The 27,016-nt window shown below is 38.1% G+C and overlaps 1 protein-coding gene across 2 annotated transcripts in view; it reads left to right on the forward strand.

Moving 5' to 3' along the window:
• SDC1 (syndecan 1) overlaps positions 1 to 20,922 on the forward strand; it is a 34,039-nt gene extending 13,117 nt beyond the window's left edge. The window contains exons 1-5 of one of the 2 annotated variants that reach the window (XM_015824004.1): positions 12,968 to 12,985; positions 14,866 to 14,953; positions 15,997 to 16,523; positions 16,758 to 16,893; positions 18,889 to 20,922. In XM_015824004.1, the coding sequence (XP_015679490.1) occupies positions 14,872 to 14,953; positions 15,997 to 16,523; positions 16,758 to 16,893; positions 18,889 to 19,055 (912 nt within the window). In that variant the 5' untranslated portion in view covers positions 12,968 to 12,985; positions 14,866 to 14,871 and the 3' untranslated portion in view covers positions 19,056 to 20,922. Of the gene's footprint in view, positions 1 to 12,967; positions 12,986 to 14,865; positions 14,954 to 15,996; positions 16,524 to 16,757; positions 16,894 to 18,888 lie in introns of those variants that run through there. The other variant, XM_015824002.1, reaches the window with a different exon arrangement.
• Positions 20,923 to 27,016: the final 6,094 nt, after the last annotated feature.

A 27,016-nucleotide genomic window follows, 5' to 3' on the forward strand; every position in this document is an offset into this window, starting at 1 on the left:
GCTTAAATACGAGACAGTAAATGTTAAGGGAAAAAGAGAGGAAATATTTGAGGTTGTAACTTGAGATTGTACTAAAGATTTTGTTATCGAACTATTGATTAACCCAGCTACCACATTGCTTTTTAAATACTTAAATGTAAAATTGGAAAATTAATAAAATATTTTAAAAAAAGAAAGGCAAAGGAGGGGCAACTGGGAGAATAAAGTATGAATAATCAGTACTACTTATATTGGAATCTTTTTGAGCCCTAGGAAGTTGGCAAGGGCAAAGCACTTCCAAATCTTACCACGAAAACTCTAGGGCTAGTCCAGACAATTGCCAAGTTTCAAAAACTGGTTTGAGGGCACACACGTACATGGGCTAGTATAAATGCTGCCTGCTCAAAACCTGTGGACTAGAAACTTATATTTATGGAGAAATTCTTCTCTATTTTGCCATAATCATGTAATTTTCAGTGATAACATAATAGAAATTGAAGTAGAACATACATCACATTCAGTGTTATATGATTGTTGAAAAATGTAAAGTATACTTTGAAATATAATAATAATAATAATAATAATAATAATAATAATAATAATAATAATAATAATAATAATAATAATAATAATAATAATAATAATAATAATAATAATAATTTAATTTGTACCCCGCCCTTCTCCTCATAGGACTCAGGGCGGCTAACAGCCTCATAAAAACCACAATACAATAATACAATAATATCTATATTAAAAACNAAGTCAGATATTCCTACATCTGGATACAAATCCTGAGATGCAAGGAATGGTAGTGTTAGCAATACTCTTATAACTTCATTATTATGCATGAGTAATCTACAGTTAGTTTCACAGTCTAAGACTGATGGAAACTTAATAATTCAAATCCTATCCAAGGATCTAAGTATCATTAAGGTAGTATCTAAAAATATAGTCAATTCCAAGCAGGGTAGTTTTTTAGGGTGTTCGGGTCTAATAAATTCAGTATTTTCAGATACTGAGGAAATCCTTTGTTATTATTCAGTCTTATACCAGAGCTGGCAATGTTAGCATTGCTTGACGCATATGGAAGCAAACATTACTATCAGTAGTTTTAAAGGGGGAATGTTAACAGTTGGAGCAAAGAGAGTATCATTATAGAACTTTATAATATCAAGATGTTCTTATTTGTATCAGATGTTTATTTGGAGTTTCTAAAAGTGTAGTTTCTTCATCTAATAGCAATAACAGACTTACAGTATATACCACTTCATAGTGCTTTACAGCCCTCTCTAAGCTGTTTACAGAATCAATATAATGGATACTTTTAGATTTTTAGAGTAATGAAAGGGGGGGATACAGTCCCAAGAAGCTGTAATAGACGGAATTTTAACTTTATATGTGTCTAAAAATTGGCCAGTGACTAATGTTAACAAATTAAATAGTTTGATAATACCAGTTTCCCTTAAGAGTCAGTGCCATGATTCAGGCTGTTGGGATTGCTTGGCATTCTGGCCTCGCCTGATCTACTTTGGCACAATATCAGCCTAAGTTGGTACTGGGTGATTTAAGCATTGGCTGGCAGGCAGGCAGTACTACGGTACTACTTTTGTGGCCTACTGAAATTTGAAACCTAAGTGTCTTCCATGCTTATCTAAGAAATCTGAGTTAATGTATATTGAGGCTTTTAACAATTCAGTAGGAGATGACAAGCTGATGAAAGACATGTATAATAAATTTATTTACTAGTAGACAGAAATGACTATGAAGACCTGTTTGTTGCAGGTCCTTGATGTGTGGTTCTTCATGCATATCTGTAATCTTTCAGGTCATATGCTAATTAACAGTATCTTTTTCTGGAGAAGGAGGTAAATGGTAACCTGTGCTTATTTGTTTTATTTGAGAATATTATTGAAGAAGAAAAACCACATTATTTCTTGTCTGCTATCTGGGATTCAACTACTGGTCACGATAATCATCTTTTCCATCTGTAAATGCACATTTTCCGATGCACTGTCAGGGTCTTCTAGTTATTTTGGGGAAAAGCTGCTTTATGGCATAGGGAAATTCTCTGTTTAAATAGACTTCACATAGATGCTTTGTATCTTTGTAATCTTGTACCTATTCCAGGCACTTTGAGATGGACAAAACTGTTTGATCAGCTGTCCTGAAGGTCATTTTAATTATACTGCCATAAAAATTGGATTGTGTAGGCAGATTGAAGTTCGGCTAGCTTCACCTGTGTTCCTTACTTATTAAACGATATAGGCAGATTCTTACATTTATGTTTGGAGTTGGCTTCCTTCTCTGTGGAGAATGAAGTATTAATATTGAGGTCTTTATATGATTGAGGTCTTTACGTGACAGTGGATACACTGGGCTGTACATTGCTACAAGCCAAAGTCAAGGATAGGTTCCTTACATTTCCAGCCAGTTCAAAGAGTGAAAACTCATTTCATGAAGTAAATGAATTTCTCTCTTGCTTTCCCCCTTCCCATGTGCTCTTTCAGTATCAAATGCTAAATGGGAATTTTGATTAAAATGTAGACATGTGGAAATCTCAGCTTGTGAAGGAAATAAATGATTGGAAGGGAAAAAAAATACTTATTGGAAATAACCACCTGGTATTCAAGGGTTACCTGTTCAGTTTTTAAAAGGCAGCTTTATAATTATTCCAAGAGGAAGACTATTGGCATGTACTGTAACTGAAGCAAGAAAGATGGTTAACTTAGAAGAGTCAAATAATATTGAGCCTTTGAGCAAACAATATTACAAAGTGACTATTTATGTGTGGGTGATGCCATACACTAACAACTATAATTTATGTGTGCCTGATTAAACAAGTTGTGAAAAATAGGGTGTTTTATTCAGGTGCTACATGAGAAATTGGCACTACTGGCACTGTGTAAGCCACAAAGGAATATGTTTCTGCTGATTTCCTTGTTGTATTCTGGCACTTGATTTAAGGCGCAAACTAATTATACTACAGGTAGTTCTCGACTTAATTGGTGAAATTTCCATTGCTGAGTAATGCAGTTGTTAAGAGGCTGATGTGACTGCAACCGATTTCACCACCTTTTTTGCCATGGTTATTAAGTGAATCATGCAATCGTTAAGCAAATCCTTTCTCCCATTGACTTTGCTTATCAGAAGCCAGTTGGGAAGGCCACAAATGATGATTATGTGACCTCAGGATGCTGCAATCATTGTAAATACATGCCTGTTGCCAGACACCTGAATCATGATCAGGTGACCTTAGGGATGCTGCAACAGTTGTAAGTACAACCAGTAGTCATAAGTCTCCTTTTTCAGCACTCTTATAAATTTGGCTGTAAGTCAAGGACTACCTGTAGCATCTACTGTATGCTAAATAATGAATACAGTTTAATCCTATGGTCTGTTGCAGCAAACTATTCGCAAGCTGTCATGTTCTCCTACTCATAAAAAGCGCATGCTGCTTACCCTGTGCATATTTATTTATCTGGGAATAAATGCAGTTGAAATCAGTGGAACTAGCTTTTGAGAATAATTTGCAGTGTTTCATAAAAATATAGGAGAGAGGTGTCTTAAGGAATGAAAATGACTCTGTTTGAAAGCCATATTTAACTGATATTTTCTTCTTCTTCTTCTTGTGCCATATCCATTATCGGATGTTGGCGATCCTGTTTTTATCAGCAGCCGCTTATAAAACTTACAAAGCTTCTTATTAGGGTGAAGCTTTGAAGTGACAGTTATATTCTTTAAAAACTCTCTTCCTAGCCTTCTCCTTTTCATCCCGAAAGGCCTTTATTTACTAGATGAAAAAGTGTGTTTATTATTGTACAACTCTTGATCACTAATACCATTTCTTCTTTCTTCACAATAAATGTACTGTATATATTGCTCAATATATCTTAATCAATAAACGTTGTGTTCTTATTATCCTTTGACAATATTTACCAAGTTTAGATTATGTGTGATTGGCATCCAGTTAGGGTTCATAACTGTAGCGCTGACTATAGTTTAGGGGAATGCTATAAATCAGTCTTAAATTTCAGTATTGCAAATACACTGCTTGTATAGATTTCTTTGCTAACATGAATGCTAGTCTTTAAAGAACAATGTCTAACGTGGCGTGGGGTATGATAATTAGCGAGAGGACTGGAGAGGGAGATCCTCCAATTACTCCATTACTCCTTGCCCAGTTCAAATAGTGGAACACAATTGCTGAGAGTGTTGTGGGCTTCAGAAGATGCCTTGGAGCATTTCTATCAACAAAACGAATCTTATATGTTGCTCACAATTTAACTTTGAGACCTCTGTATAATACTTCTACCAAGAAGCCACTAGTATATAATTGACAAGGCACATGATAATGTATTATTTTGTGGGCAGTTGCAGATTTGCTGTGTGAAAGAGCTTCTGTTCTAACCAGTCTCCAATTTAATTGAAACAATGCTAGTCAAGCATTCAGTATGGTTTTCTGTTGAATTAATAGTAAGAATCCTAAAGAGTTTTTTGTTTAAAGATAGCCTATACAGTAACTATTGAAATAAAAATTATAGGTTTTTCAAGATGTGAGCTTTACTTTAGAGAAAGAGAGTAAGTTTGTTCTCTGTTCATTACTCTTCACTTTATGTTTTCTAATTAGTACAAAACATACAATATGCACTTAAATATTAAAGCTTTTATTTTTTTGTAATGTTGGAGGTGGTTAAAACAAGAGGAATTAGGAATTTCAGACACAACCACAACAAAAGGCTAATAAACTCAACATTGAGGCAATTGAAGCCGCAGATAGTGCCGTAATAATGGAAGAAAAAAATGGGAAGTAAATAAAATATTTTAAATGTGCTGCTAAACTTTAGTTAGTAAATTTCCAAATGAATCCTAAACAATACAGGCAATCCTCAACTTACAATCATTTGCTTAGTGACCATTCAAAGTTACAACAGCACTGAAAAAAGTGACTTATGACTATTTTTCATACAACCATTGCAGCATCCCCATGGTCCTATAATATAAATTCTGACAGGAACTGGCTATTATGTGTCCCATGTAATCACTTTTTGCGACCTTCTAACAAACAAAGTCAATGGAGAAGACAGTGTCACTTAACAACCATGTAACTAACTTAACAATTGCAGTGATTCACTTAACAAATGTGGCAAGAAAAGTTGTAAAAGGGGGCAAAACTCACTTAACAATTGTCTTGTTTAGCAATGGAAAGTTTGGACTCAATTGTGGTCATAAGTTGAGGACTACCTGAATATTTTATTCACTTTGAGGATACTACCAGTAAGTAGGTAAAATCTCCATGCAGAATAATGAATTCAAAGAGTTTTTTTTCTTTGTTCGTAAAAATAACATTCATTACACTTGAATGGTGCAGTGATTTTATGATTTAATTTCATAAGGTTTTCACTGGATTTGATCACTTGCTCTGTACTGGATTTGAGATGAGACCATACACTAATATTTCTAATCATGTAATCCGAGAGTGAAGGGTACTTGATGAAAAATGCTGCATCCATTTTTGGTTACAGCAAAGAGTGAGAGAGCACCCGAGCAAAGGATGAAGAGAGGGAGAAAGGAAGCAGGGCCGACCAGCCACCTGACCATCAAGGTTGTGGTGCATATTAATAAATATTGAGAAAGTCATACATTTGTCAGTGTAAAGCGAAAGTGATTTAGCAAAGGAACCGCCACCAAAGAAATTATAGCCAGTATTTTCTCCCCCCCCCCTTTTTATAGTTTGTAACATTTTATTAGATTATAGAATAAAATACAAAAGCAAATAGTAAGACACAGTGGGGAGAAAAAAGGGGATTGAACGACAGTGGCCAAAAAAAGTTCATAAAATCAGATGCAAACATATGATGACTTACTTAATCACAACGCTAAATGACAAATTTTCCATTGACCAATTATGATCATGAGTCAGTGGCTACCTGTATGATATGCAGTATATAAAAAAATCATGGTATGATACAACTGCCTAAACTGTCAGACTCCAAATCCCTGTAAAAGAGGTCTGTTTCCAAACTCTTCCTGAACAATGTCTGTGTGCATGCAACTCAAACCTCCAGGTCTTGTCTTGTAATGTTGGGGGCGGGGAGGCACACCTCTCATCTTATGACGAGTACCTCAAGTTTCCCCAGGTGGTATGAATGCTCAGAAGACTTGTGTTCCACCTGAAGGAGACACTCCTGAAAAAGTACCCTGCTAAGCCCAGGAGAGCTTTAAGATGAGAGCGTTTTGAATTGCACTTGGAAGCCTCTTGGCTGTCGATGCAGTACTCACAACTTGTGTTATGTGGCTCTAATGGATCTCATTTACCTGCCCAACTTGGTAGATATTTCTCATCATCGACTTTACATCTCAGGGTAGGGCAGATTTTGAGAAAGGCACATCATAATTTTAATACAGAATGAGGTTTATTCCTCTATTTATTCTTGGCTTATATTCTCAAAAGAAATAGAAGACATGGATGAGATCAGAATTGTTTTTTGCAGATGACAGCCCCATAGGATTTATCAATAATCCTTGTGAAAATGACTACCTTTAATTGCAAACCTTGACAGTGGCTCATGGAAACAGCAGGAAGTCTTCTAGGAACCGGTGTCTGTGCCAAAGCAAGAAGCTGATTAGACTGTTCAAGATCTTACAGCTCAGCCGCACTGAGCTCGGATCAACGGCATCAGAAGATCACCTTCATAGTTCAGTACACTTGCAGAGCTGGAAGATCCCTAATTTGGTGTGATACCCAAGGCATATTGGCATCCCCTTTTGTGAGACCAGTACAGAAGACATCTGTGTGCTCTCTGGATTCAAATGAAGCTCATGATCAGCTGCCAATTCTGTCTGTAGGGTCCTTGACAGAAAATGGATATGACCTTTCGGCATAATGCTTACGATTCTTTCCTAGACTTGGATAGCTAAAACAAACCTTTGGTTATGCTTATTTATTTATTCATTCATTTATTTAAAACATTTATATAGCTGCCCATCTTATGCCCAACTCTGGGCAGCTCCCAATCAAACATTGAAATAACATAAAAACCATATTAAAATTACAAATTAAAATTAAAAACAAAAACCTGGCTCCAAGTCAAGCTTCCAATATGCAGCCACCTCATCCTACCTCAGCTCTTGGAGGAAAAAAAATCCGTTCTGTGCTTTTCAGAAGGCTAGGAGGGTAAACACCTGCCAAACATCAGGGGGAAGAATGTTCCATAGGGGAGGCAGCTGCCCCAGAAAAGGGCTCCCATAAGCTGGTAATGTTTAAGGGAAGGGACTAGGACTATGCCCATCTTATCTAACCTGGCCGATGGGTAAATGCCCTTGGGGAAGGCAGTCTTACAGATAAGTCTAGAATAACAGAGTTGGAAGAGACCTTGGAGGTCATCTAGTTCAACCTCCTGCTCAAGCAGTAGATCACATGCATAATTTCCCCAGCTCTGCCCTCGCAGCTGCTTCTGGTGCAAGCCTGGAAAGGAGATCCTGGAAGAAATGACAAACAATCCCTTCCGTCTTTCTTTTCCAAACTATTGGCTACAGAATCCCGGTTTTGACTCCGTGCCCTGCTTTTTGCCCGCTGAGTTTTGGCCAACCAACTGAAAGTTGCTAGGATTAAAAGGAAACACCTGTACTCCAGGAAAGAGCTCAGTTGGTACACCAGATAAACCAACAATCAAGAAGTAAACAATACTCCAATCAAGAAACTATAAAACAAGTTAACAGCAAGCAGCCAAACCAAAGAACCTCCAAGAACATTCCCACCAACATTGACAGGGAAGCCACTACAATATAAACTGAGAGCAAACCCTCCCTCCTTACTAGCACTGATGATGTTTTCTAGTTTGGGTAATGAAACCTTTGCAAGAAAATAATCAAGCTCAGAGACATCAAGGATCTCTCAAATTGGTGCAAGCCCCCTGTACTCCAGCCACAACCGACACCTCCTTGAGCAGCAGCTGTGAGCCCCAGATTGTGCACCAGATCAGTCTAGGGAAGTATGATCCTGTTCAGAGTCACAAATAAAATTTCTGGGCCTGAAGATCAAAAGCCCATAGCCACTTCACCTTGCCAGGGTTATGTCAAAGCCATTTCCTCCTCATCCTTATAGTCTCCAGGCACCTGACTGGCAATGCCACAGCATCACCTGTCCACTGGAGAAGTATAACTGGCTATTATCAACATATCAGATCCCATGCTGACGGATGACGTCCCCACTTCCATACCAAACCCTCCAAAGGTCATTGACAAGTGAAACCAATGCCATTTCAGGGCAGTGTCCCAGTCTAAACCCAGACTGAAAAGGGTCCAGATAATCCACTTCATCAGGACTCTTTGTAGCTGAGGGCCAATCCCCTAAGTGTATGCAGTAGTGGTAGTCACATTCTCTCCTTTTGCTTTATTAAATATAGGGACAATAATGGCCTACCTTCCAGGATAGACAAAACATGCTTATTGGAGGATTGCAGAACATTTATATAAGGAAACATAATGGAGGCCTGAATGTCTTAATGTAATTATTATTGGGTTTATGCTAGCCCTCTGCTTCAACTGATAGATAATGGAGGATAATTTGATGGGGTGGATTACTAATGCTCTGTAGCTTGGTATCAAAATGTGGAGATTACAGAATTAAACAATGGAGAATGGGAGTTAAAGTTTGCAATCTGTCAAGTATCAGGAAGAAGAGAAATCCTATTGGCACTTGGATAGGGAGTTAGGGGACAAGTGAGAGGAAATAATGGTGAATTATTTCTCGTCATATGATTCGGTACTTTTTTTTTTGTTAAGTATAGTGGTAATCCAAGTAGTAGTCTTGGCATGAAACAGGAGTTGGTAGAATGTTCTATGTATTTTGTGTCAGACTGTACAAAAATAGATTTTTAAATACTGTACGGTGTAAAAAAAAATGTTAGCAACAGCATAGAGAAAGTGAAACATTTTCAGAGCCTACCCATACTGTCCAAGTCTTTTGCTATCAGAATGTTGTCCAGGGGGGAGTTTTTGAAGTAAACTGACTTCATCTGCGATCAGATATGGCTAAGTAGGTTCTTCCACACTGTTTTGAAGGAGATGTTCCTCATACTGTATTCTCTCTTGAAATGCTTTACTGCAATTTTATAGCCATGTTTACACTTATTTGGTAAGCTCCAAGGAAAAGAAGGGAATTTGCAGTTTTGCTCAATTTGTACTTCAGGTGAGACAACATGTGCTGTGTTATCAAATAGGCTACAACTTGTGTTTAAGAGAAGGTGGGAAGTCTTCAGATATGAAGGATGTATGCATATGGCTATTCAGCCTGAGACTTTGTGAAGCAAACTCTTGAAACTGTTAACTTTGTTATAGTAAGTTCTCTGTGGCATCTCTGAAATACCACCTTTGACTTTTTGATGTGAGGGATAACTGTTCTTCTTAAAGCATTGTCTTCTTGACACTTTTGCCTTGCTAAAACCTTTCTGATAAGCAGATAGCTTACTCCTGGTCCAGATTTGTTACTGAAATAACAAAAATATTTTGGAATAGTTTGGTAGAGTTTGGAAAATAAAGACCAATGGCACCATTGCAACTGTTTGTCATGTACTTATTTGGTTTTTGGAAGTGAAATACCCTAATACTTGCTTAGCATCTCTGAACTCAGCAGCTCTTAGACACATTTCTGTAGGTCATGACTACATAAGTTTCAGAACAACTATTGGCTTTGTTATATTGGCTTTGTTATATAATTCCTGGCTGAGGAATTCTGGGAGTTGAAGTCCACAAGTCATAAAAGGGCCAAGTTTGAAGACCCCTGATATATATGAAGGAAAAAGCTTACATTTCACATCACATGTTCTAGTTTTATGCTGTATTGATGCAGCCAGTCTTGTTAGCTCAGTGGTGATCAGTATTACTCAATAGTTCTGCTTACTAGCATAATTCATGCAACCTATGTGTTTATCATTCATTTTATCTTAACAGTTTGCATTAAACCATGTTTTTAACAACCTGTGACAATTCAATATTCTTTTAAAATGTACTTTCCTTTTTTCCTAAGGCAGAATTCCTTTCTCGTGGATTGGGGACTTTGTATTGCTTCTGGCTAATTGGTGAGGTTGAGCCTTCCTGTACGAAATAGCTAAAAATGTTTAAAATCATGGAAAGGCCTTGACCACAATAGTTGGTGTTATCTGATCAATATAATCAGTCTCCTTAATAAGACATTTATCACAGTATCTCCCATTTACAAGCAGACATTCTTCCATCAAGGATCCAGCCTCACTTTGATATGTCTGAAAGAGGGAAATCCTACCTGATTCAACATGGAAATTCTACCTTGTCTGTCTCTTCCAAGGACAGCTTTCTGTCTGACCAGACACATGCCAAAAGATGTGGGTATTGGGAACAGAATAAGGAAAGTTACCACAAGGAGTGTGGTAGATAAAGGTATATAAAAGAAACACAGCTGGAATTGAAAAGCTCATTGATTGAGATGCTGCATTCAGCTCTGAAGTTTTCTACCATACTAGGCAGTGCTGCCTTGACTAGGCCTGTTCCTCATCCATACATGTTCCTTTCAAACACTTGTCCATTAACTATTTAAAATGTTAGCCATATTCTTAATGGGGATCACAGTATGTCTGGACTAGACAAGACTAGACAAGATTAGACTATCTAGACTAAGAAGAAGTCAACCTGTTGGGTGAGTGGAGTGTAACACTTCACCCTTTGACATGGAGACATATGGAATTACAAGAACATGCCATGTGTGCTCTCAAAAAACAGCTGCTGGGAGACAGGGGGCAGCCAGCTGATTTAAGACTATGTGTTTTGTAAATTAACACAGTTAATATAGCCACTCTCAAAATACTCACTTACCAGGTGGCTTCCTACCCAATGCTGTATTTGTCTTGGAGAGGGATGGGCAGGTAGACAATTTCCCAAACAAAGCATGGTGTGGTCACCTGGCATTTTGATTTTTGAAGCATGGCTATTGGAGCCAGAGCAATTCATGGAAACAATGACAGTGCTACATGAAATCTACTTAGCAGCATGGGAGTTTCCCACAGAATTTTGTTTTAATTGAAAGAATATTTTGAAAGTCAGATGGGGTAGGGAGCCTGGCAATTGCCCAGGGAGGTGTCTGTGGGCACACTGGGTCCCACAGACAGTACGCTGTTATCCTGGTTTAGACATTCAGGTTAGAACCCTAACAGGCAAGAGTTCATGCCTCTTTACTTATAGGCAAGCCACTACTTGATTGTATATATAATCCAATTAAAGAACGGTGGATTTTTTTTTTAACTATTCAGTTGGGAAGAATGTTTGAAATACAATTAACAGTGGTTGAATGAATTATTAGTGCAGCTCATTAAGATTTTGCATTCAGGCAATTAGAATGCACAACTTCCTGCCACATTGAGCTGAAGTAATAAAACTTTGCAGGCTTTTAAATATCCTTTTCTTTCTTTGGATTTCACAATTAAGACAAACGAAACTATAGGGAACACATAGGAGCTGATGATGTACATCCAGCCATCTTAATTGGAGCTCAGAAGAAAAAAAAACTGACCTCCTTGTTATTCTTGCCTACAATAGTTGCTGCCAGGTGACAGGTCTATACTTGAATTGAGCAGAACATATTCTTCTCTTGCAATAGTGGAATCTGTGCCAGCCTAAGACATCTTGCAATGTGAAGCAAAGCTCAGACCTTCCCACCCTTCCCCCTGCCCCACAGGCTAAAGCTGAGTCTTGCCTCCACCTCTCAGGCGCTGGTTCCTTCTTTGCCGATTCCTCCTTCGCCGTGGTGCAGGGATGGGTGAGCCCTGAACTGAGTACTGGTTGTCTCTGCCAACTGTAGGTGTGCCATTCCTCTTGAGGTGCATGTGTGTCGTTTGTTTCCTAAAATGGAGCAGATCAGACATTTTGGGTTCTTCTCTACCATAGTCTTTGGTGGAATGAATGGCCCAAATATTTATTGAGTATCTGATTTCCTGCCTGAGAAATTGAAGATAGATATCTGTGGCTTTTGGTCTATTCTGTTTAACATAGTTGGCAAAATAGCAGCCTATTATATTTCTGTCTCAGATATTCCAGGGAAGTTGCCCTTCCCACATAAGTAATTGTGAACTGGAAAGGAAGAATAGAATTTTACTGTGTTTTTTCCTCATTTGAATGCAACCTGAGAAGAAAGGTGCGGGAGTCACCTTTTTTTATTAATTGCTTCTCTAGAAGTTTTGTGAGTTTTACCCTAAAGTTGGGATCCAATTAACAGGACAGATGCAGCTAAGCTAACATTTTCATGGAGACATCCTTACAATTAGGCCTTCTATCAATATGTCTTATAACAAAGTTTGAAGCTAAATATGGGAATTTGCACTTTGAAATCTAATAGGTAATATGTATGAACAACTGACACTAAAATGTCTTGGCACACAATAAAACCCAGTCTTTAAGAGCCAAAGATTAGAAAATAACTTGTCAGTTTGCAGAGGTGTAGGACTTTTTTAAAATCTATAGTGTTGCCTTTTAAGACATACAGTATATCTACATTCAAATTGCTTGGCAAAATATAGTTACAAGCACGCCTGGCTACTTATGAGAAAATGGGTATGCTTACCTTTTCTACCAGAGGTCTCCCCTCTAGCTGTTTTTCATACTTCAGGTGGGTGCTACTTTTAACTAACTGCACACCTGTGTAGGACAAGCTTGTACAAGAAAAGATTCTGAATATATTTCACATTATGTGGATAGTAAAATTAAAGTCAAATAGTGTTTTCAGGTTCTTACTTTTAATTAGGATGGGGTCATTCAAAAGTAAATGGTTTCCTGTACATTTTGTGCTGGGATTGGAATTGGTAGCTCTCCAAATAATTCGTTCAAATCTGCTTTCTTCTTTTTTTTCCCCCAAGCTTCATTCTGTAGGTTTGTTTCTCGGATGAAAGAAAAAAAATCATGTCCATGTGTGATACATTGTCTGAAAATTAATCTACTGGCTTCATTTAAAAGATGTAAACCTGATTAATGACCACATCAGGTGGGGAAAGTCTATTATTGAGTAAAAACACTGGCAGGAGGTAGTGCCGCCAAGCTTGTTGGCCTCTTAATTTTCCGGCAGTGCTATGATTTATGGCAGGGTTTTTCAACCGTGGCAACTTGAAGATGTGTGGATTTCAACTCCCATGATTCCCCAGTCAACCATTTAGGCCAGGCTAATACCAGTATCCTCCACTTTCTGTGCCAAAGATTAAGCTTTCAATCTTCCATTCAGGTCTTAGCGTTCATAGCCAAGAATGTATGCCTCTGACAGGGTCAATATTATGGTTATTGTCGCATTTATTTTTGCTTATTTTACTTTACTCTTTACTAAATAGTGAGCAGACTACTACAGCCCCTCAAGTACTGGAAACCTTTTCTTTGTTAGACCAGACATGCCTAATTCCCTCAATCGGTCAACATATGGTTTAGCCTCCAGACCCCTTGTAATCTTTGTTGCTCTTCTCTGCACTCTTTCTGGGATCTATATTAGAAGGTGGTCAACCTCAGTAGGGATTTTAAGACATAGGATGGTCATTTTATGAAAACTTTATTGTAATGGCGCTGTTCCAGTGTGGAAGAACTGGACTATATGGTTTTTAAGGCTCCATGGCTTTATGTTTCATCTACGGCTGGGCTAATGCTGTTAAAGAGGTTCACCACAAAATTGTTTTAGGAAATAGATTAAATGTTGGGAAAAGTTTGTGTGCTGTTTAATGGTAGCAGTATAGGAACTGCTTTCTGTGGGTTATCCCAGGACCCTGTTGAAAGAGCCTATCTTCATCATCATTTAAGACCTATCAACATGTAGAAGGGCTAATTGCTTAGAACCCTGCTCCAGAAACAAACCCATGAAAATCGATTGTTTTTGGGCTTCTCTAATGTCTAAAAACATCTCTGGCTAAAGAGAATGAAAGGAAAACCATGACAGAATACCCACATGTGTACAGACACAGGCACACACACACACACACACACACACACACACACACAAATATATATATAGTTCCAGATAGTTCCTGACTTCTGTGTATTTCAGTTGCTAACAAAAATTCTGTTGCTAAGCAAGGCAGTTGTTAAGTGAGTTTTGCCCCCCATTTTTTTTATATATATTTTTGGCCACAGTTGTTAAACGAATCACTGCAGTGTTTAAATGAATTGTGTGACTGTTAAGTGAGTCTGGCTTCCCCCATTGACTTTGCTTGTTGGAAGTCAGCTGGGAAGGTTGCAAATGGTGATCACATGACCCTGGGACACTGAAACTGTCGTAAATACATGCCAGTTGCCAAGCACTCAAAATTTGTTCACATGACCATGGGGATGCTGCAACGGCTATAAGTGTGAAAACCAGTCATAAGTCACTTTTTTCAGTGCTGTTGTAACTTCAAATGGTAACTAAACAAATGGTTGTAAGTCAAGGACTACCTGTAGATATATCATCAAAAATCAAATACAAAAAATGTCTGTGCTATAGAATTTCTGCAATTAAAATAATTTTAATTATTCTTCACTGTGGCCATGGATGAACCTTCACTCTATAGCCTATAGCATGCAAAGTAAAGTTTGAATGGCTTGAGCCAAGAGTAGAATTGATTTTTTTTGACTTATTTTTGACTTATTTTTGACTTATTTTTTTTGACTTATTTTCTTCTCCAAGCATTTATATTATGTGCATCCACAATACAGTAAAGAACAATAGGCTCTCTTTCCAGAAAAAATACAGATGTGCTATGTGTCCATGCAAGGACCATGAGAGGGGCAATATAAAATCTTGCATCCTAGCTGGCATAAAGATAAGCTTTTAATTAATATTTAGTCATGTTGTCTGTTCAGTTAGCTAAATATATCCTAATATAGATATATTGATTTTCTATTCTAAAGCAATCAATGGACACCAGTCTACCCCCTGAAGACCAGGATTCATCTGGAGATGATGATGATTCATTTTCTGGTTTATCATCTGGTATAGGTATGTTTAAGTTCTCTGTTCTTCTATTATAAATAAAAATTTTGCTCAAGTATTAACCTAGGGAATTATTTGTTGTCGGTAGAGCAATAATGATTACCGCTTCAGAAAATTTGGAAAGAGGATTAAATAAATTCATACGGGATAAGTCTCCCAGTAGCTGAATTTCTCTATAGTTGTATGCTACCTTATATAAATCAGAGTTGTAAAACTTAAGGCCACATTTGCTCCTGACTCATAATAAAGTATGCATTGTCTAGAAATCCACAAAGGCTCTCTCTAGCTGCACTTTTTAAATGTTATATAAAGTAGAAGGTTGAAGGGAAAAAAAGTATATAAACTATAATTTAATTGTTATATGAAATCAGATTGAGGTTTAGTACTGCCCACGGCCCAGAAAAGGCGATACACCTCTGTCCTTTTAGAGGGCAAAGGGAATTGCATTAAACAAGAGGAGAAAGAGCTCTTCCAAGGCAATGGTCAGATAAGAGGGACTTCAGCCTGAGCCAAGACAAGCCCATCCCTAGTTCACACAAAGTTAAAATGAGCGAAGGGGAGGAGAACATTCAGACTTGCAAGATTCTGCTACTATAACTGTTAAAATAAAAGTAGTGCTGAGCTACATGGCATTTGTTTCTTAGTCTGGTCTACCTTGCAGAGTCCATAAATCAAAGGTGGTATTCCTTAAAATGGAACTGCTAGGAAAGAGTAGTGACAAAGGACTACCACCCTCATATTCTTTTTGTAAGCCTTTTGGAGGCATCTGGGCGGCCACTGTAATGCAGAAAAGTGGGCTAGGTAGGCTTTGCTTAATCTGGCAAGTCTCATTTTAGCAAATAGTTGTTTCTATTGCAAAGACTTGTGATGTCTTACAATACAGGGGAACAGAAATGTTTTTGCAGCATTGGTAAGGAACATTATGATGACGTCAAGTGGGATTATTAAAAACATGGGGTGAAATTCTTCAGACTATTTGGCCAAGGTTTCTCTTACTGTAGCATTATACTTTACTTTTGAATCCTGATTAAAATTAATCTTGATATTAGGTTCTTCGATAGAGGATGAAGTGATTGTCTCCAATCTTCCATTACAAGAAAGCACAAATACCTCTCTGATGCCTGAGGTTTCTACCAGCTTGAGAGATATCCAGACAAAGGTTCAAGTTACAGATAGTCCTGTGGAAGATTATTCAAGTGCACCTGTCTCTATAGCAAGTATACCTGGGTTTCCAGATACTGCTGTCGCATCCAAGGAGCCACCAGTAACTCTTGAAGAGTTAGACTCAACTACGGAGCCAGACACAACAAAACCTACTGTATTGACGACAAGCATCCCAATAGCGCATCATGTTTCCACAGCCAGAATTACGACTTCTCGTGCTGCTAGCACAGTCAAATTCATTGATATTCATGACATGTCTAATATTGATGAAACACGCTCATTTGGCATTGTGCCAGAAAATGAGAGAAATTTGAATAGTGTCCTACCCACTATGGTGTCTTCTACTGCTCTAATGGAAAGCTCTCCTCTGCCTGAAAATGATATCTTCCAGGAATATGGTTCTGGTGGTCAGGTAAGAATTAAATAAATTATTGGCTGAAGTATGTTGGAATACAAGCACTTTGGAATATTTTTACTAGTACTTTTGTTGCTTCTTAGTTATCAGTTAGTCCTGATATGTTTAACTGTTTCAGATGTCGACTTTGAAACGTGTGACTCAGTGCTGGGTTCCTTGAGATACATGGGTGTAATTAAAATATGGGTGCTTTGAAACATACCATAATTTATGCCTCCTTCTTTCAAACAGGAAGATTTTATATTTTCAACACACGAGGAAAATCAAATAAATGTAAAGGACCTTGAAGCAGAAAATAGAATGATTGATTCAGAAACAAAGAATGCAAAATCTGAAGGATTAATGGACAGGAAAGAAGTACTAGGAGGTATGCCTGTGTTTGTTTTGGGGTGTATTAGGATTGTGCAGCACTTCAGATTTAGTTCCAAAACTATATTTGGAGCAGTGCACGGAGACACAAACGCGCCATCTATCTACAATTCTTTAAAGCAGTTGTTTTTCCAAGGTCGAGTAGTTGTCCCTTCCCCCTCAAACCTGTTACATAACTCTGAGAGAAGACACCATTGTTTTAAAGAGCTGTAGATCTACTACCCTGTTTCCCCGAAAGTAAGGCCTACCCCGAAAATAAGCCCTAGCTTGATTTTTGGGATCGGGCCTAATATAAGCCCTACCACCAAAATAAGCCCTAGTTTTAGGGCGAGGCACACACTTAAAAATGAAGCTAGGGCAGGGTGGGATGGGGAGCTGCCCCACACGTCCCACACCCACTGACCTTGCAGCCAGGCCTCTCCTCACCAGCCCACTTCTGAGGTGTCTTCTGCAGCCAAGCCTGCATTTCACAGGACTCTCTGGAAATCCACTGCAGCCGAGAACCGAGCTATGGATTCAATTCTTACCTTGGTTCTGCAAGACCTCTGCAGCCGAGGACCGAGCTATGGTACTCGGCTGCAGAGGTCTTCCGAAAAGTCCTGACTGCCAAATGCTGGTCAGAATGAAGCTGCAGAAGAAATGGATCTGCTGGGCGGTGCTGTCAGTGAGTATAAAAGTATAAAAGACACACCTCCCTCTGAAAATAAGACCTGATGCCTCTTTTGGAGGCAAAAAAAAAAAAAAAAGGACCCGGTCTTATTTTCAGGGAAACACGGGTATATTCATGCTCCTGCAAGTCCTGAAGCACCTTTTGGGAACTGAAACTCAAATGTTCCATAGCTCTGGTATGTATGTGTGTATGCATATATGAATGTATGTATGTATCTGAATGGGATGTATGTATTTCTGTATATTGCAATGCACCAACCCTCTGTATAAATGTATGTATGTTCAATACATTGGTTTACATTCATGGCTGAACTGCCAACACTGTTTTCTGTGTAATATTATTTGTTTTATATTAATGTCTATAATGGACATTATTTCTGACAGAATGTGATAGTTACTGCAGGGCATTAAACAGAGCTAAAGATGCTCATAGCTAGTTGGTCTTGGTCATGGATCTTAAAGCCAGAATCTAGAGTCAAATAGCTGAGTAGGTCAGATAAATGTGTGTGTAAAAGGAAATCCTACACTTTATGGAACTAAGTTATTTGTAGAGCCAATTAAAATATAATTCTGATGTTATGAGTGTCTCTTTTCTCTTTTCTTTTTTTTTCTCCTCACCTCTCCTCTCCTCTCCTCTCTTTTTTTGCAATGAAGAGGGACCCAATAATCATTTCTTTCTGCTGCCCATCCATAATTCTTTATTTTAGTACATTTATAGTGCACCTTTCCTCAGAGAACTTTATTTCCTTCATACCGTTAATTTTGTTCCATTGTGCACTAAGGTCTCAAAATTTCTTTTAGAGATTACTTCTAAGAACGTGTCAAGCATTTTGAAATCATGATATTTTCCATTAGGCTTTTCCAATGTTTTTAAGTGGTTAGCACTCTTGATACTTCAAAAGATTATTGTGGGTCCAATGTGAACTTTCTCATAACAATATGTTTATACCTTCCCTAATATCTGGAGCATGGCAAATCATGAACCAGAAGTCAGTTGAGGCACAGAAACTAGTGGTTGCTGAAGGAAATGTTCATAGATACTATGTTAATGACCCCATCATTATTTTAAGGATCCTAAAGATGTGTACAAAGACTTAAGTCAGTTGAAAATACTTTTACCATAAACAGAGGCTGGTTTTGAGGATATGAAAAAAAAGGTGGCTGTTTAGATTGCTTTATCTGTTTGAATGCAGTATACACAATTTTCTTGATGATATCCTTTGGGATTTAGGAAACAATCATCTCCCTCAGAGATTAGGACAAAATTTCTTTCCACTTTGGTTCTAGCTTGAAAATGTACATGTTATCCTTTTCTTTTTCACAGGAGTCATCGCTGGTGGACTCGTTGGCTTACTATTTGCTGGATTCCTAGTTGCATTCATGCTATATAGAATGAAGAAAAAAGATGAAGGAAGTTATTCATTGGATGAGCCAAAGCAATCGAATGGAGGCTATCAAAAACCACATAAGCAAGAAGAATTCTATGCATGAACAAATTGAACAAAAACTAAAGACCGTTTTCTTATTCCTGGACATCATGAGTTCTCGCATTTTTAAAGGGGGGAAAACTAAAAGCCATAAGACTGAATCTAAGGCTCTGCCTCCTTGTCATTGGGAACCATAATTTCTCCAAAGTCAATCGGGATTAATAAAAACCTTACCTGCTTTCTTGCACAAAGATTACCTGTAAAGTGGGACTTCCTATCTTGTCTAAAGACTCCTAGGGGAAGATAAGGAATCAACTGTATATAATCTTGATGTCTTATGAACGCACCAAGGAATTCGTATGGTACAATATGTGTGTTGTCAAAGATACTCCCCCCCCCCTCGTCCCCAGCAAAATTGGCTAGCCACATTTTAGAAAATAATCTTTTTAAAGACAACGGTGTGGCTTTTGGCAGTTATTTTCCCCATTTCAGCCATTAATGCTAGGTCCCTGAATAAGCAAATAGCGCGGGAAGCCCGCTTGAAAAATTACAGATCTGACCAAAGGGGTGGAGTTCTTTAATAGGAGTATGATTCCACTAGAGCTCAGTGGGAGAAATGGTGTAACACCGATGCTTCAAATTCTGAAGCAAACACATTGGGAAGTAGATATTTAAGACATTCACACTTTTCCTCTTCTTTTGATCTTACTGCAATATCTCTGCTGCTCGCTGCACAAAACCCCCACGTCAGTCCTAGTATCGGGACCAGTACTTTTTTCTTTACCTCTTCTGCACTGAGTTGTTGGTAATGGCTTCTCCACTGCCGCCTTGAATCTTCTCTCACATAGTACTTAGAATGCCAGGTGCAGCCTGCAACATACAGGACAAAGCATGCCAAGGCTAATGAGGATTCCTGTTTCTGCCAAATCTCAAGGATTTGAATCGTATTAGATTGGGGTTTGCAGTAGGAATTCAGGGAGCACACCTTTTGGCATGCAGGGCCTAGGGGAATATGTACATGGGTGATGACTTTTATCTCGGTCCAACCGAGAACATTAATAAGAGATTTTGAAGTTCAAATATATTCAGAAATTATTCTGTGTAGAAGAGGGAGGTAAGAATGGATTGTGTGCCTTCATCACTTTTGTGTAGCCCAAATTGCTCAGTTTTGTATCACTAGGATCTAATCAAAGAATGTTGGCACTTCTGAACCAGTATTTAAACGTGTTCACCGTGTTTGGAAAAGACGATGATCTCTCCTAAGCAGGCAGATTTCTGTTTAGAATAAAGAAGCATAGATGTATTATTTCCGTAATGCACAGGAGGATTATATGGATGTGAATAATCTATACCGCAATGTTTTGTAGAGGTTCTGGGTTTATAAGAAAACACTTGCATCCAATTTAGGCTCTTTGTTTCATCATTTACAACTGTTGGTTTGCAATATATTTTCTGCTTCTAGCAAAGTTTAGATAAAAGGGTGGGCTACACTAGTGCACTGTGAGGAAATATGGAATGCTAAACTGGAGTAAATATTTCAGAAAGGGCATAATTGTGAGCTGCTGCCCACTGCACATTTGGTGCCTTTCTTATCTCTTCCTGCTGAAAATACCCTTGATGGGTTACAAATTTCAGTGAGTGAAAACAGGCTGTCAGCTTCTTACAGTACCAAGAAACTATATAGTGAAGTTTTAAGTGATGTGTCCTTTTTATGTATGGAAAATATGATCATTGACTTTCTCAGACATAGGAAACACTTCTCTTTTTCAAGCAAAGAATAAAACTCATGGTTTTTTTTTGAATGGTCAAACTTGAAAATAGAATCTGGAAACTAAATAGTAAAATCAGTTGCTGTTTTGTTTGGGTTTTTTGTTTTTTTTTTGTATTTCACAACCATACACATGCAATAAAAAGGCAGTCGGTCAAAATAACTTGTCTCATGTCATTTACCTGAAAAATGCTTTTCTACTCATTTTCTATTTGAAATTTTTTTTACATGTTTTGAATTGCAAGGTTATTTGGGAGAGGGGGGGGGTTAGAATACAAGGACCCTTGCCTGATTAGCTTGGTTTACTGAAATGCATCTAAAAATGTGCATGCTTCCATTTAGTAGAGAGAGAGCAAGCAATGGCTTCATGCTGGGCTGTCTCAAGATGGATTGTTTAAGAAAGTTGGAAAATATGCAATCCGAGTATTAAAAAAATATAGAATATTGTCCCAAATGTGCTTTTCCAAAAGGCTTTACTGAAAAAGCTGCTTGGGTGAGAAGTGAAATGTTTTCAAACGAGAAAAAAATAAACCAAAAAAGTCCAGTTGCCTTTTGGAAAAGCACCTTTGGGACCACCATGACCTGGATGATTGAGAATCTCCATAGATATATAGAATATTGTGAATGCTCAAAATGAGTACATATAGTATTTATCCTATCTTAGTTATACTCTGAAATCAGCTACCTATTAAAAACAGACAATTTGCAGAGACTTATTTCTAGTGTGAGGGAAGATGTGAAGATCTACTACAGTATAAGGGAGACTTACTGGTCAGTTCTAATATTTCTAAGGGATGGTATGAACTCTTCAATAGGAATGAAGTCTGGTGCAAAAACAGCTAGTCCTCTGCCCTGGGAAAACTTTGCTCTAGGAGATTTGTAATTACTAACTTTCTAGATGGCTTGTGTGGGCGAGTAATAAACAAAATTCTTTATTGCTGTGTAGTAGGACTAGCCTGGTAGCATTCTTCTGGAGAGGTGGTCTAATTGTCCATTTCTAATCTGGAATGATCTTTAAGTACTTGAGGAGCAATTGAGGTGATATAACTCACCTATATGGGGCAAGACTTTTTTTTGGGAAAAATAAGACCTGGGGTCCTTCCACATGAGGATTTTATTTTGTGTATGTGCTTGTATGCAATCTTCCCACCTCAATTACTGAACTTTTCTGTAGTTATTTCAAAAGTTATGAAATAACTACAGGCTATTCCAGATGTTTTACTATGCCTTTTCATGGTGATTTCATAACATTTTTTCCTTCAATTCTTATCCAACTTTCATTCACTCACTCATTCAGACCCATAGAGGGGCTATGCACATGGATAGTGATTGGATAGGATTTCTGTGTGCAACAAAGATAGATGTTAAGAGTAGCTTTTCTAAAGTTGAAATTTTCTGTTTTGTTTGCTTATACACAGAATTTAGCTTTCCATCTTGTAGTGACTTTGTGAAGCCTATTGCCAAAGATTGCTAAAAGTCTGCCCCTGCCCCAGTCATTGCTCTAAGACAAGGAGCAAAATGGCTATATTTGGGTGGTCAACCTACCATATCAGAGGTTATGACTTCAAAGAACATTACGTTCAGGAGAAAGCTGGCTTGATTACTGGCATTAACATTTGATAGCATTTGCCTTTATGTTAGTCCTCCCCTTGCTCTGCTACTGTGATATTTTTATTTATTTATTTTTGTGCTCATAGCCAGCTGTCACAATTCATAGTAAAATGTACACAGATAAAGCCAATAATTGGGGACATAAGATTTAGTTACTCCGAAGTTGCAAAATCCATCTATTCTTTTTATTATATCTTCACACTCATCTTATTGGTTTAATAAGTTTCACGATTTAAGGAGCAGTTGTGGTTTTTTCCCATGTAAGCATTAGTCTGGCGCATGTTAACTGCAGCTGTGAAAACAAGAGTAGGGGAAAACTGTGCCAAGCTACAGTGTTGAACTTCATCAACTTAAGAAGTAGTTTTCTGAATTAGTATTTTTTTTTTCATTCTTTTACACTTATACACACCTTTGCTGTCATGGTCTGTTTGCTATAGCAACCATTCCCAGCCAAAGGCTAAAACTTGCTAATGTGTAAATATCTGAGATGTTTACTGATTTCCAGAATGGAAATAGGAATGCCCTCCAGTTGTTTTGGACACCACTTCTTATCAGATCTGTGCAAGTCATAGTCCAAAACATTTGGACATCATAATACCTGAGTTTGGCATTTTTTTCTTTAACATTTCTTAATGATGAATTATGCTGTAAAACTGGGTTTACAGAATAAATCTAGAGAAATGCTGGACAGGACTATTTTGAGAACAAAAGTATGTTCACCTACTGTGTCTATTATTCTCATGTGGAGAGAGCCAGGAAGCTAAACATTAACACATAGCTTGTTCCTCACCTGATATGGTAATATTTTTTTTTCAGATGTGCCTAACCACATGAAACAGAATAGCGACAATAAGTGTGTGTATTTGCCCTAGCAAATGGCTCCTTGGGATCCCTGCAGTTGACATGTCAAAAAAAGAAAAATACCAAACCATCCGAGAAGAAAGGATGCCTTATTTCTAGTTCCTGGGTATGCATCTACAAAACAATAACAATATTAGAGTTGGAAGGGACCTTTGAGGTCTTCTAGTCCAACCCCTTGCTCAGGCAGGAAACCCTATACCATTTCAGACAAATGGCTGTCCAGTCTCTTCTTAAAAACTTCCAGTGTTAGAGCATTCACAACTTCTAGAGGCAGGTTGTTCCACTGATTAATTGTTCTAACTCTCAGGAAATTTCTCCTTTCTTCTAGGTTGCTTCTCTCTTTGATTAGTTTCCATCCGTTGCTTCTTGTCCTGCCTTTGGGTGCTTTGGAGAATAGCTTGATTCCCTCTTTTTTGTGGCAACCCCTGAGATATTGAAACACTGCTACCATGTCACCCCAAGTCCTTCTTTTCATTAAACTAGACATACGCAATTCCAGCAACCGTTCCTTATATGTCTTAGCCTCCAGTCCCCTAATCATCTTTGTTGCTCTTCTCTGTACTCTTTCTAGAGCATGGGTGTCAAACTCGTCATGTCACGTGACATGTCGCGACGTATCACAACTTTTTTTGCATTGCCGGCAATGGGGTGAACGCAGTTTCAGTATGATGAGACCAGGCAGTTTGACACCCCTGTTCTAGAGTCTCAAGGGGCAGCTAATGACAAATGATAGTTGTCATGTGTTGACTTCATTGCAACCACAGATCATAGCAACAGCAGCACTGTATTGCAACCATATTGTAAAAATAATATCTTTATTTGACACTATATAATGTGTCCTATTCACAAGCAGCTGGCCCAAGTTCTGCATGGATTGCCACTGTTCTCATCCTTGCATTGCTGATGAGTTTTGCCTTGGATTCTCCTAGAAAAGACAATTTGTTTCTACATGTATAGTAACCAAGGTTGGAACTTTTGTAGCTTCCATCACAAAGCTTTAATTATGGTATTTGCAGGCTCCTAAACCAAGAAAATGTGACAAGGTCCACAAGGTAAAGCTCATGCATATATTTATCGTTCCTCTTTGCTAAATATTGAAAGCATGTGTGTACAGTGGGCAAGCACACATGTATACACTGTACCAGTGCTGGATAGTAAATCGGGGGGGGGGAGGGTTTAAGAACAACAACATATCTGATGTTAAATGTTAAATTAGATTTTGTTTACCATCAGCTTTCTGAGCAAGATTGGGCTATTGGAAATTATTTTGTTTATTTGTTTGTTGAGAAAGATAGTATGTGAGAAGTATGCCCGTGAAAGGAAAGCTACTTACCTTTTTTTTCATGCTCTGCAAGAAATTAAAGATGAGGGAGAGATTATGTTTGTCCTCTCTGCTTTCCTCCTCACCACAGCCTGATTGATTGGTTGAGGTAAGAAAGTGTGGATAGTCCAGTGACTCAGTGAATTAGGTAGCTACACTGAGATCTGAACTTTAATCTCCTTAATCTGTCTGGTCCTTGTCTTTGCACTATAATCATGGCATAATGTAATTTTCCCCCTCTTCTAACCAAGTAAAACAAGAGATAATAAGCATGTCACAGGCTGCCTTGAGCCAAAGAGATAAACGGCTTGAAAAAAAAAAGTTCTTTATAAAGTTACCTACTTTGTATATTTGTGGAAAGGACAGATGATAAATCTCTACATAGCAACAGATTCTTTTATAAAACATTGATTTTGGATTAAAAAAAAACAAGGAGTGGATTTGATAAAATTCTATTTGGCATTGGGATGGGATTTCAGTAACTGGAGAAAGGTGTACAATCTCACAAACAAGGCACAGGGGAAGACAAACAGGAAATATGAACTAAAATGAAAGCAATCTGGAATTTTTATTGAAAGGAATTGGGTCCAGAATAACTTGTATTTTTTTTTTTTTAGAAAATGTATATAACCACCCAATTTATATACCGGTAATCACAACTCTGGTGATGTCCATCAAATAACAACCAAAGGGGATAAAAATATGATTATGGCTAAAAAAAAATTCTAAAGACACCTAATCCATTGTCAGATTATCAAAGAACATACAGTGCAGTAGGAGTCAATCAGATGTGCCACTCTTATCTCTCAAAAATTGGTTCATTTATGGTGCATAGAATTGAGCAGTGCAAAGATCCTCCTGGTTATGGCTGCTATCTAATCCTTGAGTAATCCCAGGAGGACATCCAAGTTGAAAACAAATCCCCTCCAGAACAATCCCCTCCAGAACCAATTGTGGAGAATCCTGGATACAAGATTCAGAGAGATACATATTCCACAGCCACTTGGTCTTCTAGGGTTAAGCTGATGATTGTTCTTCCCCATCCAGTCCCCTATAGTCTCCAGACATTGGCAAATGACCTTGACAGCATCACTCAGCTGGACAAGAACAGAGATGTACAATTGGGTATCATCACATATGGCTGATCCTTCACCGTGTGCTGATGAATGTCTGAATGAATATCCAGAATCTTTATGTAGATGTTAAGTGAGGGAAGGAGTTGAATTCTGGGGCATCTTGCAAAGAAGGCATTTAGAGCTAAATCTTTCTCCCACCATCAATACTGACTAAAACTAACCAGAAGGAAGGAGGAAAGCAATTGCAACACCATTCTCAAATCTTGGCTGGTCCAGAGGGATCCCAAAGTCAATGGTATCAAATGCTGCTGAGAGATCAAGATGTGTCAGAATGGGTGCACTTCTTCCATCCCAATCCTGAAGAAGTGATATTGTAGTGTGACCAATAAAATCTTAGAAAGTATATCACAGTTTGAAAGGGATCCACATAATCCAATTCTTCCAGGGCCTTTTGGAATTACAAGTCAACCACTTTCTTCACAACCTTCCTTACAAAAGAGTGGTGATGGGATGAAAGTGGGATGAAAATTGTCCAGCTCTTGTGGAACCGATGTTGGCTTCTTGAGGAGGGGATGGATTATTGCCTCTTAAGAAGTGATGGGGCAATCCCATATCTAAAAGATGCCTATGAAAGATGTAGAAAGGGACAGGATTTCAATCACATGATTTGGATTCACAGTCTGATTTTTTTCAACCTACCCCAATGAATTCCCTTGACACTTTGTCCTAACCGGTTTGCTTTAAAAAAAGGTTGGGGCTGCTATTTAGTTAGACAAAGAATATTGCCTGGCAAAACCTGGAGTCTTCAACATTTTCACTTTCTAACAGGTTTACAGTGACCTCAAGTTCTCTTGTTCATAGCAGCTGCCAAAAGTTCAGCACTTCTGGCACAGCTTTCTTTTTGAACCCCGGTAAAACATTGACCCTGGCCAGGATACTTGTGGGAAAGACTTTGGGGCTTCAACACAGCTCCTGAAAAATTAAGCAGAAATTTCCTGTCAGTAAGAACAATCAATCGGTGGAATAGCTTGTCTCCAGAAGTTACGGATGCTCCATCACTGGAGTTTTTAAAGAAGAGATTGGTCAACCACTTGTCTGGAATGGTATATAGTCTCCTGCTTGAGCAAGGGGTTGGACTAGAAGATCTCCACAGTCCCTTCCAACTCTGTTATTCTGTTATTCTGAGGCAGATGCAGCTTTTTTGCACAAATGCTTGTGAAAACTGGGAAGAGAGGGGAAGATTTGCACTGCTGAGTTCAAAAAGAAGATGTGCATGTACGCGTATCTATAGCTGTGCATACATGTGTATGAACATTCTTTCTTTAAACCGCTTATTAACATTCAGTCTCTCTTTGTCATCAACAGGCAAGCACTTGCCTTTAATCTGT

This window comes from Protobothrops mucrosquamatus, unplaced genomic scaffold (genome assembly GCF_001527695.2).
Source record: "Protobothrops mucrosquamatus isolate PMUCROS unplaced genomic scaffold, P.Mucros_1.0 scaffold2074, whole genome shotgun sequence".
Classification (NCBI taxonomy): domain Eukaryota; kingdom Metazoa; phylum Chordata; class Lepidosauria; order Squamata; family Viperidae; genus Protobothrops; species Protobothrops mucrosquamatus.